Below are 15,992 nucleotides of genomic sequence, written 5' to 3'. Positions count from 1 at the left end.
AAGACCAATGACATGTCTACACAACTTCAAACTCTCTTTACAAGCTGCATAACATATATATATATATATATATATATATATATAGTCTCTTGAAATAAAACCTTGTATCTTCAACACCTTCTTGCACAGTTTGGAAATTTAAGTTTACAGTTGATCCAGGATTTATCCTTAGGATTTCATGATAGTAGTCATAAATTCTTGTATAATCCATTAAAAAGAAACATCAATCATGTCCCTAGTTACAAATCTAGCACTAATTGTCTTTTTTTTGTTAACCCCTACATTCCATTTCCTTTGAGCCTTTTCCCTTATATCTTTTATCTTCATCCTAGGATTGTTTTTAGTGAATTTTGAATCCTTACTCAATAATTGGGTACTCATCATCTTGACATTGTATTCTTTACTACAATTGTGAATATCAATTACTTTCCTAAGTTGCCAAGTTTCCTCCTTTTGCAACTTGGCACAATATGCTTCCCACTAACAACTTTCCTCACACATAATCCGACCTTTTATTTTTCATTTTTTGACAAAAATATACCAGAGGTCCTTTAAGTTATTTTATTGTAATAAGGTGGTCCTTTAAGTTTTTTTGTTGCTACAGCTTGGTCCTCTAGGGTGATTTTTACCTCCTTTTTCTCACATTTCGAACATTTAGAAATGTTGATTGTTGTATTTCTGGTTTCATTTCATCATTTTCATACCACTCAAAATAATTTCATTCACAATTAGCATATTTCTCTGTTAAAAAAAGATAACGGTGCACACGTTAGTTAACTTAAAGGACCAACGAGTAGTAAAAACAACTTAAAGGAACACCTTGTTACAATAAAATAACTTAAAGGACCCCTGATATATTTTTGCCTTCATTTTTTTTAAAACTTTAGGTTCCTCTCAGATTGGACAAAATATGTTTGGATTGCGTCCTTAAACTCACTAACTTCCATTTGTAACTTAACATGTCTTTCTGTGAGTTGAACATATGATACTTCTTCTTGGTTGTTCCATTACTCCCATCACTTTCACGTCCACTTTCCAACTTTTTACTCTCACTTGCACTCCCATTTTCCTCTCCATTGTCTTCTTCGCATTTATGTTTATTCTTTTTTCTTGTCCCCTCCCCATTTCCCTCATAGTCAATTAGATTACCAATTTCTTCTTCAACATAATCTTCCTCTCATTAGAATTATCAAAGAGAACTTCCAAAGCACTATCATAATTATAACGCCCATCCTCACTGTCATTAGAGCTTGCATCAACATTTAACACATATATCCCAATAAGCACCTCATCCATATCACCATTCATTCCATCACCAACATCATTCAGCTCACCACCACCATTATTGAACCCCTGAAAAAGATCTTTCAGCCCCTCACCACGATCATTCAACCCCTGACCAACAGCGTTCATCCCCTCACCACGATCATTCAACCCCTGTCCAACATCATTCATCCCATCACCACCATCATTCAACATCTCACCATCCTTCACCTCATAATCATGTTCATCCTCCCTAGCTATCTCTTCAATAAGCTTTACAATTATATCCTCTTTCTCATGATTAAGATTCTCAACATACTTAGGAATAGCTATTTCCTCAAGAATAAGACTCTCAACATAGTGTTTACGGTAATTTTCGATAAACAACCGCTAGTCTTCCAAACTATAATAAATATGATTTGGTTACTCGCAGGATCGACTAGATTGATCTTAGGACATAGTCAAATAGGTTGTTATTCATGATAGTTCGAATTATGTCTATGATTGGTGTGTCTCGAAATAAGAAGTACTTGATCAAATAAATAAAGATTAGCAATCACCTTGTTATACACGTAAATATAACATCAGCGAAAGGTAAGTTAAAGATAAAACATAAGACAAAACTGTAAAAGTGCAAGAATTTTAAAGTGCAGAAAAGTAAAATGCTCCGAAGATAAATGACATGCAAATAAAGAGTGCAGGAATGTAAATGACAGAAAGTAAACGAAACGCTGTAATATCGAAAGATACTTGAATAAAGGAAAATACACATGTATTTAAATTGGTGTTGGTGTCATACGTACATTTCTCAGCGAACTCTTTCTCTTAACACTTGATACTTGAGCAATATGTGAGTGATTTGTACAAAATGAACACACGGAATCCTAATATTAAGACCCTTATTTATACTAGTTTTGACCCTAACGGTCCTACACTAATCTAACGCCACGTTGCCTACAGAAAATCCAGGGATACCATCTGTCTTCGTGCGGTTACATAAACTGTTTCGAAATTCAAATCATCCCGCCTGAATCCTCCTTCGACGCGTGGCAACATAATTATAATCGAGAATGCCACGAAAACACGCTAAGCTTCAGTACTTTGCATATTTCGCAAAAACGTCTAAGTCTCAAAGACCATTCTTCTCGAATTTAGCTTCGGTGCTCACTATCTTTGTTTTAACTTAAACATCATTCTCGAAGCATGGCCATCAGTAGCCATTCTTTATCTTCGAAGATGGTCATCAGTAACCACCTCCTTCAAATTTCAGACCTTCGAAGGACATTTCTTCCCAAACGAAATCTTCAGCTAACACATAGTTACGTTGAGACATGTGATTTTGTATATAAACATCAAATCTCAAATGGACCCTACAAAGGTCAACAATGTCTAATGTTCCTTTGTCATCATTTAACACATTCATCCCAAAAGTGGAGTCATTATAATAAATGGTATCTACCTCGGTATAACCTAGTTCCTTCAGTATACCTACCAACTCAAAGTAACTCCACCTATCCATATCAATTTTAAATTCTCGCATTTCCTCCTTCACACATAGTTTGTTCATTGTCTATAAACTCACCATCACGATGAATTCTTAAACACAAGTATTCATCCATTTCTACCTAAGTCCTGAAAAACGTAAAATTAGCCAAGGGGAAAATAAAAACAACATATAACATTACGAACCATAAACCCAAAAACAAACACAAGTGTTCAACCATTCTTACCTAAGGGCGAAAACCCTAAAATCCTAAAACGAGAGATACCACAAGATTAAACCTTTCAGAAAAACATCAGAAAACATCACAAACCCTAAATCCTAAAATCGAAACAATGTAACTGTTACTAATCGAGGCCACCTTTGTCTTCTCCACTTTCGATTACGCTTTCGCCTTCGTCTTCACCTTCGTTTTCGTCTTTGTCTTCACCTTCGTTTTCGTTGCCTTCTCTAAATATGCTTTGAAGTTTGTTTGCTAAGGCTTCACTATGTTAAGATTCAAAGATAAAATGAAAATGGCAAAGTTAACATTATTAACTTAATACTCCCTACAGACTCCACCTCATCAACTAATTTTCACATCAGCGCATTTGACACACAATTTTGACTTTGACTAACAAATCTAACAGAAAGAACAAACATATCACACTTTTTAATGATAAAAGATTTAATTAGTCGTTTTAAAAGAAAATAGATCAAAATTAACGTGAGATTAGATAAGGCTATGTTTGGATATCATAAAATCAACGGAGCGGAATGGAGCGGAGCGGAGTGAGATGGAGCGGAGTGGAGCGGAGCGGAGTGAGATGGAGCGGAGTGGAGCGGAGCGGAACGAAGATACCATTCCATTGTTTGGAAATTTCAGGACGGAACAAAGTAGGTTGTTCATTCTGCCCAAATCGAAGGGAAAGAAAAATGGTGGTAAGTGATGGAATGGAATGGAATCCATACCACTCCATTCCGCTTCACTCCATCCGTTTTTAACTTATCCAAACAATGGAATATCATTTTATTCCATCCCATTCCGCTCCGCTCCACCCGGTTCCATCAATCCAAACAAAGCCTTAAATATTTCCCAATGAGAAATACTATTTTAAAAAAAAAAAACATCAAATATAATTTCCCCGCACAAGAGCAGTAACATCGCTCAAACCAACCCAAATGTCGATCGAAAGTGGAAGCAGCATCATCAGCAACAACGCAGATGAATTCGCGGTCGGTTGTTTCCTGTCGATCAGGACAACCTTAGGCGACGAATTCGAAGGTCAAGTTGTCACCTTTGATCGAGCAACCAACTTCCTCGGACTCCTCGAAGGTTCCAAACATGGCCCTCTTCGCAACATCAGGATTTTGAGTGCTGATTATATCAAAGATTTCACCTTTTTAGGTCAGGGTCATGACCCACTTCCAATTGATTCTCATGTTGACCTTCATACTCTTCAATCAAGGGAACTACTTGCCATTAGGTATTCTAAATTCGTTTCAAATTTTTTCATCATTTTGCAAAATGATTTTTTTCTGTGATTTTGATGTTTGATTTTTGATTTGGGGTTGTAGACAAGCAGAGGCTGAAGCTGAGAGGATAGGGGTTGGTGTTTCTAGTGAGGCACAGATTATCTTTGATGCTTTGTCTAAAACGTAAGTTCTGTTTCAAATTAACTCAAATTGTATGAATGGATCAAAGCATATTCATTGTTATCATGTCCAATTTTGAGTTTAGGGTTTAGCATCTTAGAGTTGTAATCATTTTTTAAGTGAATTTAAAATTTTGGTTAGTTGTACCAAATTAGATTAGTTTCTAACTTACTATATAATTGGAGTTTTTTATTTTTATCTAATTCGTCTTATAATTTCTATAAAAGTAGTGTTATAGACTTAGGTGGTTTAGGCATGTAGAGGGAAGACGTGTAGATTCCGTGGTAAGGAGAGTAGATCAGATGGTGAGAAATCAAATAGTTAGAGGTAGATGAAGACCTAGAAAAACTATAAGAAAAGTTATTGAGAAAGATCTCAAGATTAACAATTTGGATAGAAACATGATCCTGGATAAAACATTATGGCCGAAGTTGATTAGTGTAGCAGACTCCACTTAGTGGGATAATACATGGTTGTTGTTGTTGTTGTTGTTGTAAAAGTAGTGCTATTATCATATAGCGGTGCTATAGCGTGGTGGAAGCAATACTCTAGTTAGTATAGAGTGTTGTCATGGTAGTTAAAATCCCGATTTGAATTGTAAAAATCCATGATCTTGTGATTATACTTGCCCTCGGCAATTAAGAGAATACATAATCCTATTTTGGTGGAATCGGGTGGAATCTTTCCTGTTAATTAATTGTTGAATGGTATAATCTATTATCCTTGAAAACTTTCTGCAATAATGCTTATGAATGAATTTAAATTTATATAAGTATTTCAAGTGTGATTTAAGGTTTTTTGTTATCTTACTTTTGAGTTGTGCTTATGAATTTAAATTTACTCAAGTATTTCGAGTGATTTAGATTTTATTTGTCTTACAGTCTTACTAATGCTGTTTGATATACATATATATGAGTTTTAGAATTTTGTATAATCCTAGACATAGTGTTATGATTCCACAGTTTGCAATTTTACTTCCCCTACCTGATTTTGCATAAAATCTCAATTTTAACTACCTTGGCTGTTCAAATAGTGGTAGCATAGATGATTTTGAACAAACCATAATTTTCCACATTCTATGATTGACAACTCTATATAAGAGCTTGTGAAAATGTTTATCCAAACTTGTTCGTATTTATAAGCTACTTATTTTTTATGCAGAAGTCTAATGAGTTGTTTTCTATCAGGATTTTCCCTAATTCCTAGTTTACTCTCTGGCGTGCATTATTTAGGGTGACTATTGAGCTTTCGATTTAGGGGAAGATAATTTTCCTTTGGTTGTAAAATTTAACTTTGCACATACTTCTGTTATTGTTATGTTTGATGTTCCAAGTGTTCCCAATTCCCAACACCATATCGATCGAGTAACGTGAAAGGATGTCCAAACAAAATGCTTGTTTTAGGGGAACTTCTGTTTTATTTGTCTAAAGAGAAAAAGAAACATACCCGGTCATTCCTTTGCATGTGCTTAATGTGGGATACCATAATAGATAATATAGATACTAGCGAATTCGTATACCTTTGTTTTCTAAAAATTTTCGAGTTGTAATGTTAAGCTGCAATCGTTATCTGTAATTGTTTGAGTCAATTAATTGAGTGCTTGAGCTTTTAGTTTGTCAACTTTTACTTGGGTGGTAGAATATTCATGACTAGATTTAGTTCCTTCATGCAGTTGTATAACTTGTATTAGAATTTTGTCATTTGGAAACCCAACTTTCATTTTATTAACATGAATGTTAGGATTGTGTAATTGATTTATAAGGCAAGTTCATCGATACATATTTTTTTAGTGCTTTTTGCCATGGAGTCGTTAGCTTTCCACCTGTTTTATATTTGTCCCGATCAATATGAATGTGATTTATGAACTAGTAGTCTTGTACTGCGTATTAGTTATATTGTTAACAGAAGACATTTACATGTAACCAGGCTTCCAGTCCACTGGGACAAGACCGTCATAGTTGTGATGAATGAGGTTCGTGTCAGCAGTCCTTATCACTCGGAATGTGTGATTGGTGGTACTCCTGCTGCAAACGACCGAGTCAAGAAAGTGGTAAGCATTTTTCTTTCATTATTTGTTTAGTCTTAATATTCAGTAATAATTCTTGTCAGCTAGTACTTGGTTTGATGTTCGCTTTTCGTTTTTCCTTTTTTGTAGCTTGAGTTCGAGAGAAAGAGGTTGCAACTTCGCGGTTAGAAAGATTGTCTAAGGAAGAAACATGGAGGATATACTTTATTCGTTTTATTTTATATTAGATTGACCTTACTTTAATAGTTTTTTATTTATTGCTGTGATATTTGCTAATTTTGTTTTTGATACATAAAAAACGCCTTTTGTAGCATAGTGTCGCATCTGTTCCTTCGTCTCATCTTTCCGTTGTAGATTAGAGATCCAAAATCCTTATTGATTGTCATGTTCTGATCTTCAAGAATTGTTCATTGTGTTTTGCTAGCATGGTCTTTAGGGTTTGTTTGTGAGTTAGGAGACGATAACCTCATTTGAGTGATAATGTTGTTATGCTCATTTTTGTTGATTCTCTTCAAATTATCTTCAACACACTTCCGCTTGTTATCTTAAATAGAGGTACTAATGTGAGATTGAGAATGAGTGTTGTTTCCTTATGTTCCCATCCTGTCAGGCTGAATAAGATTTTTATGTTGTTGTTCCGCTAAAGACATGTCGTCAAGTTGTTTTAAATATAGACTCCGATATTGGGCTGAATGTCCCGTAACTAGGCGAGTTCATGAGGTTATTTCTGTAGCATTTTTTCAATTATTCGATAATTCTTTTCTCATGTTTTGTTGATCTAAGCCACAAGTTAAAGGCGTTCAGTATCTTAGGCTATGTTTGCGAGTTTGGAAGGGAGGGGAGGGGAAGGTTTCCGAAAATGAAATTTTTCAAAAATATAGAAAAATATTTGACATTTAAAAAAAATGATTTTGTTTAAACTGATAAAAGAGTCATTATCATTACTAAATTGTTAATTTTCAAAAGAGAATTTCTTTATTTACCCTCCTATGGGGGTGACCTTCAGCGAATTTTCTAAGTTGCCCCTGCTTCGGAGATGTATCTCCGAAGTATTTTTTTTTTTAAATTTTTCCAAATTTCGGAAGTGCACTTCCGAAAACACAAAATGGGGAGTGTTTTTCAGAGATGCACTTCCGAAAACACTAAATAGGGGGTGTTTTCGGAGATGCACTTCCGAGAACACCTTTTTCACATTTTAGGGAGTTTTCGGAAGTGCACTTCCGAAATATGCAGAAAATGTCTTTTTTTTTTATGTTTTTCTTAACGTTTAGTCCCGTATTTTTAATTAAACGAAAACGCAGAATAAAATAAACGACATATCAACATAAAATACTAATATAATAAATACAAGCCGAATAATATATACAAGCCGAATAAAATAGTCATAGTGTGCGAAAATGTACGTGAATGTCAAGAAATACAACCCGAATACAATAAAATCCAAGAAAAATAAACAGGAACCCCTACTGTGTATGTTTAACCCTAACGCCCTGGGACCTCCTATGCCTCCTATATGCTGCCGCACCGGCCGCATCACCGACCATCCCTCTACCACGACGACTTTCCCTGATCAATGATACCTCGCTCCAACGCGTCTCGCCCAAGCATCTCTATCCGCTGGCATATCGGCAGGAGATCAATGGCGTGGTCATCCTCGGCTTGTTGGTTCTCCAGGATCTCCTCGTATGCTAGCGTAGGAGCGTCGGGAGCGTCGGGTGTCATCAGAGGATGTGACACCCAATAGAACCATGTCACGTATCCCTCTACACAATGCCACTCCTGGGTGGCCTGCATGCGACGATACTCCTCCGGGACCAAATGATGCTCCCAGTCCTCAAATATGACAGTGAGCTCCACTCGGGTAACTGTGTCGGAAGCAGCCTCAAACGGTGACCTCGGTATCATCTGCACATGTCCGAATTGCCGCATGCACCGCTCAGGGAGATACCTCACCATGGTGTTGGCCTCGCATGCCAACCAGCCAGAGTATAACGCGATGCGGTCAAAGGGGACAACAGGAGTGTAGTCACTGAATGGCCTCCAACGAATGTCATCGTGAGCTCTGCGGTTGAGGTACCCGCGATATGGTCCCACTGCATTGTTCCTCCTTTGGAGAACGTATCAGGCGGCCTTGTGCATGGCGTCATCGTACGCAGGATCAATGACGAAGTCGTGGATGCGGGGGAAGTAGGAGATGATCCATCCCTGAAACACAAACACGATAATGTATTAAAAATAAATACGAACCATAAATAAATGTGAAACAATTAAAATGAAACGTACCGTCAGGAGTGAATGGTATAGGTATACCAGAATAACTGACCCCCAGTTCCACTAGTGAATGGTAGTCACGTCCATGAAGTAGCGGAGGTAGGTCACGTCGACGTATCTTGCACTCTTGTCCACAAAGAGTGTAGTGCCTACCAAAAACATGAACCAACACCGGAGAGCGCAGGCACGATGATACTCCATAAATAGGTCGTTACCCGCTTCCTCGGAATTGGCCGCCGCCACCAAGTGGTGCTCATACAGATCGCTCAAGGTGGAGAACCGGATATGAGGCCCATTTGTCGTCCGACACTCATAATCAGCCATATAAGGGTCCATACCCAGATAGATCCCCATCCACTCGATCGCATCGACCCTCTGGATCCGGAAATGGTTCAGCAGCATCCCCCTTATCGGCAAGTGGAGAAGACAATGCACATCGTGCAAGGTGATCGTCATCTCCCCAACCGGTAAGTGGAAAGAAGACGTCTCCCTATGTCACCGCTCCATAAAAGCCCCCTGCATGTCGTGGCTGATGGTGGTATACCCAGTCATGCACAACCCACCTAGCTCGGAAGCATTCACCGCATCATTAAACCACTGTGCCTCTCGTTTAAAGAGACCAAAAATCTTCCGAGCGTGGTTCACCATTTTTAAAGTCGGCCTTTGTTGTTACAACAAAAACAAAAAACATTGTTAATTAGACCGTTAAGAAAATGTGGAATAAAAAGCTAAATAAAAAACGGTTAAATAATAAAGTCGGATAAATTATAAAAAATACCTCTCCCTCCCAGACACGTCGAGCGACGTGCTCGTGGTAGGAAATTAGCACGGACGTATCCCTAGGCCCTCCCGGGTAGCCCTCCTCCTCCTCCCCGTGTGGAGGATCAGCATCAGGTATCTCCTCATCCGCCTCCTGGTAACTCACCTCCTCCTCCTCCCGTACCTCCTCTTGACGGGAAGAAGATACCCGAGCCAGCCGACTCCTCGATCCAGACGAGGAACCAGGCTCATCTGTCTAGACGGGTGCTCGTACTCTACCTTGTCACTGCGTCGATGCCAGCTGCACCGCCCGCTCGCGTCTAGCCGACGCTATCTGTGTCTCTCTCCCCTGTCTAATTCTAGCTAGATTGCCTGCCATTTTCCTAAAACAATTGAAATCCATAAGCGAACAGGTTAAAAGGCAAAATAATCAAGAAAATTAAAAAAAAACTTTTTGGTCAACTTCGGAAGTGCATTTCCGAAACTGGTCAGGAAGGTGTTTTCGAAAATGCACTTCCGAAAACACCTACGACTCCATTTTTGCAGAAAACCCATTTCTTCCCCTAAATGCTTCAAAATCAGATTTTTCTTATCTAAACAACCTAAGTGACTAATAGTAACTTAACCCTATATCATTTTCCTAATTTTTAACAACCCTAATATGAATTTTAATGCTACAATTTAAGTTTGTGAGAACTTACAATTTTTAAGCTTTGAATGTAGCCTTTGAGTCCTCTTTGAAGGATGTATAGCAACTTTGTAGAGCAACTTCGTGTAATAGGAACCTCAAATGGGAAGATTTTTGAAAACTTTTGAGTTTTAGGGTAAATGATTTTGGGGGGAGGCTGTTTTGTTTAAACAGCAAAAACGCGCATTTTTCGAAATGTTTTTTTTACGTAAAAAAAAGTGATTTCGAAAATGCATCTCCGAAATCAGTCTTTTTTTCAACTTCGGAAATACATTTCCGACGTATAGGGGCAATTACGGAATTTCAGCGAGGGTGACCAAGAAGAGAGTGGGGTCAATTAAGAAATTCTCTTTTCAAAATAGTATAACAACCTAAAAGATATTTGGGTCTCCCCTCCCTTTCCAAAGCTCTCTCCTCCCTTTCTCTCCAAACTCGCAAACAAAGTCTTAGGGTCTACACTCTTTTGATTTCCAATGGAGAAATGTTCGTCATTGTGAATAATGATGTTATAATTGAAACAAAACATTGAGATTTTTTCATATCGAAAATTCACTCAAATTATACTATCCTCGAAGTTTCCAATGTGCATGTCCGATTTTAAGGGAGTTAAGATCCTCTCCATTTTCTCCCTTTCCATTTTTTTGTTATTATAGTTTATGTGTAAATGACACACATCTAAGACATGTGACATATATTTAATTTTATATACATAAAACTATAAAACTATAGTAATAAAATTTTCCATTTCTTTTAAGAAATGGAGACGATGCATACCTGGTTTTAAGGGTATAGAGTCATAAAAAGCCATTTTAAGTTTGACTAGAGTAATAGTTTTGGGCTAGACATCAAGAATGACTTCACTAGTTATAACAACATGTCATATATATATATATATATATATATATATATATATATATATATATATATATATATATATATATATATATATATATATATATAAAGATCAATGTCATACGAACAAAATTAAACAGATCAATACAAAAAATAATATATTTGTAGGAAGTAATTAGATATTTAAACTTATTTGCGTCGCTCTTTCTTGTAGAGCAATCTTTTGGTACATAATTTTTGTGTAGCATGTGGGATGATGAAGTTAAAGGAAGAATTGTGTAACCCTTTATTTCAGCATTTGTCTGACATCATTTCATACGGGGGACCACAACTATATTTTCCTTAGTCCACAGAACAACCGTGGGATGATTTCTACTATTGAGTATTATATGTTGCCACTATGAACTCTTCACTTTGACAAAAATGAAGAGTAATGATAGGTCAAATTGAAATGGCTATTTTTTCCCTTTCAAAACAATGTGTAGCCGAAAGGATTCTAAAGTCCCTTTGGTAAAAGTTGCAAAATATATGGTCGGATTCATTTTTATTATACTCAATGATGCTATCCTTGGTTTTAAGTAGGTAGAGTTTCTCACCGAAGCGAGCTTTACCCCGTCTAGTTGTAGTTGTGTGGACTTGAGTTCGATAAGAACATCTTTGAATCAATTAAACTATTTTTCTAAAACATTTTTGTGACGGTTTATACAGTCACAAGATTTTCTCAAAAAGATCAAAAGTCCTTAACTAGTCATCTATAAATCTAAGGTGGTGAGTTTCGTGCGCATCAAGTTACCTTCTCACAACTTGAATTGCCAATTTATCAAAAGAGACATAACTTAAGCATAACTTGAATTTCCAACAATAAACTTGTATAAGTTAAACATTAAACCTGAGGTTAATAAAGGTTAAGGTCAAGATGCTTTTATGCATTACTTTATCTTTACGTGTTGAATAAAAAGAAAAGTACTATGGTTAACACTATTAAATATTTCATTACAATATTGTACTATAAAAATGTAAAGCAAAGTTGGAAATCAAAGTGATTCTTTTCCATTTTTTATTTTGTTTGTTGCTTTAGTAAGAGCTGGCTTCCTCCTTTTCCTTTTCTTCACATCTTCACACTCACTTTTTATGCATTGCATTACCTTGCTGACAAGTTGTCTCCTTACTTGAATTCTTGTATTAGTTTCCCAAGAGTGTTGTTTTTATTCTCTAAGGTTGTTTTGAGCTTCTACTTCTTTGATCCGTTCACTAAAATACTTGTTTAGAATCGTGTTTGTATCTGAGTCAGTTCTGCGTAATAACTACTGGTTTTTTAAGGTTGAGAAATTGATGTGGAGAAGCTTTGAATTTTGGTTGCATTGTTAAGTTTATAATATATAAAAAGAATGGCAGGAGGTGGAGCTGCGCCGCAACCAAAGCAAGATGAACTTCTTCCACATCCGGTTAAAGATCAATTACCAAATGTTTCTTATTGCATTACAAGTCCTCCTCCATGGCGTAAGTTACTCAACTTCTTCATTGAAACATTTTTTCAGTACTAAACACGACGCTGACATTGACACATCTTCAATACGATACTGACATTTTTTTTTTTTATGTTAATGAAGCCGAGGCAATCCTACTTGGCTTTCAGCATTACCTTGTGATGCTTGGTACAACTGTTCTAATTCCGAGCTCGCTAGTTCCTCAAATGGGAGGAGGAAATGTAAGTCTTCGAATCAAAGAGATACGAAAAGAAAAAAGTTATTGATATTGTTGTTTGGTTCATAAATCTAATGAAGAATTCAATTATGGTTTCAATGTAGGAAGAGAAAGCAAAAGTGATTCAGACCCTACTATTTGTAGCCGGAATTAACACATTTTTCCAAACAACATTCGGGACTCGTCTTCCAGCAGTCATCGGAGGATCCTACACTTTTGTTCCAACAACTATTTCAATTATTTTGGCCGGTCGTTATAGCGACATTGTGAATCCTCACGAGGTTGGTCTATCACAAACTCGACTTGATTGTATCTTCATTTTTTTCTTTCTGTTATTAATCATTTGGTTTTACTTAATAAATATGCAGAAATTTGAGAAGATCATGAGGGGAACACAAGGTGCACTTATAGTTGCTTCAACACTTCAAATTGTTCTTGGTTTTAGTGGACTTTGGCGCAATGTAGTTAGGTTCTTAAGTCCTCTCTCCGCAGTCCCCTTGGTTGCTCTCTCAGGCTTTGGACTGTACGAATTCGGATTTCCTGTGGTATGCGTATTTCTAACAAGATCTAACCTTTGATTTCTTCCTATATTTTATATATGATGTCTGATTCTTGCTCTTTTGATTGTGGCCGATGAATTCTAGCTTGCGAAATGCGTGGAGATTGGACTACCAGAAATCATCATCCTAGTAGTATTTTCGCAGTACATTCCTCACATGATGAAAGGAGAAAAGCCTATCTTCGATCGATTCGCTGTTATATTCTCGGTGGCAATTGTGTGGCTTTATGCTTATCTTCTTACTGTTGGTGGAGCTTACAAAAACTCAGCACCTAAAACACAAATTACATGTAGGACGGATCGTGCTGGAATCATAGGCGGTGCTCCTTGGTAAGCTCAAAAGACATTTTCGTAAGCTGCTTGATAATCTCTTTCAAAAAGTACTTATGCGAACGGTTAAGCTTAAATAGACTAATTTCGACTGATAGTTCCTTACGAAAATACATTTTGTAGGATAAGAGTCCCGTATCCGTTTCAATGGGGAGCTCCAACATTTGATGCTGGTGAAACTTTTGCTATGATGGCTGCTTCACTTGTTGCTCTGGTAGAGGTATGTTATTGTTTCAACGTCGAACCTACGAGACATTTAGATTATGGTTTAATAGTATTAACCAGCTCAAAAATCAAGACAAAACCACGATTTAACCGGAGCGTATTGTTGCATGATTGCATCTAATACTCTAGCATTAACTTACTTGTGCCACAGTCAACTGGTGCTTTCATTGCTGTTTCAAGGTATGCAAGTGCAACTCCGATTCCACCTTCGGTTCTTAGCAGAGGTGTAGGCTGGCAGGTAAACAAAATTAACGAGTCCGATTTTTTCTTTACTTTTTCTGTCTTTTATTTACTAATCAGGCTTTTTTATTTTTTCTCGCGTTAAATTTTGTAATATTTTCGTGTAAAATTTTGTATGTTTCATATCAGGGAGTTGGAATAATGTTGTCTGGGATATTTGGGACAGGAAATGGATCATCAGTTTCTGTGTAAGATTCCATACTAAGATGACTTCATGTTATTTGCAAGATTTTAAAACAATAATTGCACAATTACACCACCCCCCAACACTACAATTTTTATGTTTCTTCTATTGCAAGAAAGCACCTATTTTTTTTCCTAGCAATGTAGAAATGATATGAAACAATATTGGTTTTTCCTCAGGGAAAATGCAGGACTCTTAGCTTTGACACGCGTAGGTAGCCGAAGAGTTGTTCAAATATCCTCCGGATTCATGATCTTTTTCTCAATTTTGGGTAAGAATACACTTTACACGGTGATCATAACTAAACTAACTAAACCAACTCGCACTAATCTTAATTAACTCGCAACTTCCTATAAAAAACTCTAACTAATTCTAACCGTGGAATATTCTTGTTTGCTTAGTTTAATGTTTTTTTTAGACCATCTTGAAACTGAAAACTTGTTACGAACCATCATCGTTATATGCAGGAAAATTTGGAGCCGTATTTGCTTCAATTCCAGCACCAATAGTCGCGGCTTTATATTGCCTATTCTTTGCTTATGTTGGTATGTAATATTCTCAATTTCAAGAAGTTGAGATATTAATATTATCGAAATTTCATTCGAGCAATATTTGCTTACTTTTATTTGTGTTTCGACGCAACACAGGCTCTGCAGGTCTTAGCTTCCTTCAATTTTGCAATTTAAACAGTTTCAGAACAAAATTCATCTTAGGCTTCTCTATTTTCATGGGATTTTCAATACCACAATATTTCAACGAGTACACCGCGTTTAAAGGCTATGGTCCCGTACACACGCGTGCAAGATGGGTATGTCTCTTTCTTCCTACTTCCTTGACGCGAGATTTCAACTAGAAAATCACATTCTAATAGTATAGAAAACTCGACCCTTGACAAATATTTTTTCCTTTTTTGACAGTTCAATGATATGATCAATGTTCCGTTTGCGTCTGAACCATTCGTTGCTAGTTTCTTGGCGTTGTTCTTAGACGTAACGCTGCATAAGAAAGATAACCAAACGCGAAAAGATAGAGGAATGCATTGGTGGGATAAGTTTCGATCATTCAAGACAGATACGAGGAGTGAAGAATTTTATTCTCTTCCTTTCAATCTAAACAAGTTTTTTCCTTCTGTGTAATTAGTTGTTCTTAGAATTGTTGCATGGTGATTTTAAGGTATAGTCTTGCAGTATCTTGTTGTTGGTCATGCTTCTCATTTTCAATGTGAAGAAACATAATAACTGTCATATTTAATTGTAGTTAGGTGCTTATTTAATTTACTGATAGCAATGAGTTTTGTCAAAAATATTTTACAAGAATATGGTCATATTAATTGTAGCTACATACTTCTTTATTGTATGATGTCATATTTAGTTTTGTAATTTGAATTTATGGGTGGGTCATTCTGAAGTGGGCCCACACCAAGTAAATTATTTAGGGAATTTTTTTCTATGGCTCACACCTCTAGACGTACATTAAATCGCTACATCTTTCGTAAATCAAAAAGTCACTATTTTTTACAAAAATTGATTTCGGATATGTCTATTCGGATACACCCATATTAAATTAAAAAAAAAAACACAACAGGGTACTTTACGGATGTGCATATCTGTATACATTGTTTTTTCGTAAAAAAATAAGGTGTATCCGGACATGCATCTCTGAAATGTGTTCTAATGACAGGATAATGTTTATAAGGTCCAAAGTGATCCAAAACTTGTATAAATAAGGTGTCTTTTATCCCATATTTTCTACAAA

The 15,992-nt window shown here is 36.5% G+C and overlaps 2 protein-coding genes across 2 annotated transcripts; both read left to right on the top strand.

Moving 5' to 3' along the window:
• The first annotated feature begins 3,877 nt into the window (after positions 1 to 3,877).
• LOC131626041 (uncharacterized) lies at positions 3,878 to 6,829 on the top strand. Its single transcript, XM_058896858.1, has 4 exons — positions 3,878 to 4,230; positions 4,322 to 4,402; positions 6,326 to 6,449; positions 6,555 to 6,829. Exons 1-4 carry the CDS (start codon positions 3,926 to 3,928, stop codon positions 6,591 to 6,593), a joined length of 549 nt encoding a protein of 182 aa, XP_058752841.1. The 5' UTR covers positions 3,878 to 3,925; the 3' UTR covers positions 6,594 to 6,829.
• Positions 6,830 to 12,049: 5,220 nt separating this feature from the next.
• Positions 12,050 to 15,687, top strand: LOC131626040 (nucleobase-ascorbate transporter 6-like). Its single transcript, XM_058896857.1, has 12 exons — positions 12,050 to 12,495; positions 12,606 to 12,703; positions 12,804 to 12,980; positions 13,068 to 13,244; positions 13,344 to 13,588; positions 13,712 to 13,808; positions 13,965 to 14,051; positions 14,183 to 14,241; positions 14,417 to 14,508; positions 14,705 to 14,782; positions 14,885 to 15,045; positions 15,155 to 15,687. The coding sequence occupies exons 1-12, from the start codon at positions 12,384 to 12,386 to the stop codon at positions 15,371 to 15,373; spliced, it is 1,602 nt and encodes a 533-aa protein (XP_058752840.1). The 5' UTR covers positions 12,050 to 12,383; the 3' UTR covers positions 15,374 to 15,687.
• The last annotated feature ends 305 nt before the right edge of the window (positions 15,688 to 15,992 follow it).

The sequence above is a fragment of the Vicia villosa genome, unplaced genomic scaffold (assembly GCF_029867415.1).
Source record: "Vicia villosa cultivar HV-30 ecotype Madison, WI unplaced genomic scaffold, Vvil1.0 ctg.000256F_1_1, whole genome shotgun sequence".
In the NCBI taxonomy this organism is placed as follows: domain Eukaryota; kingdom Viridiplantae; phylum Streptophyta; class Magnoliopsida; order Fabales; family Fabaceae; genus Vicia; species Vicia villosa.
The sequence above is the reverse complement of the archived record's forward strand: the minus strand, read 5'-3'. Positions and strand labels throughout refer to the sequence as shown.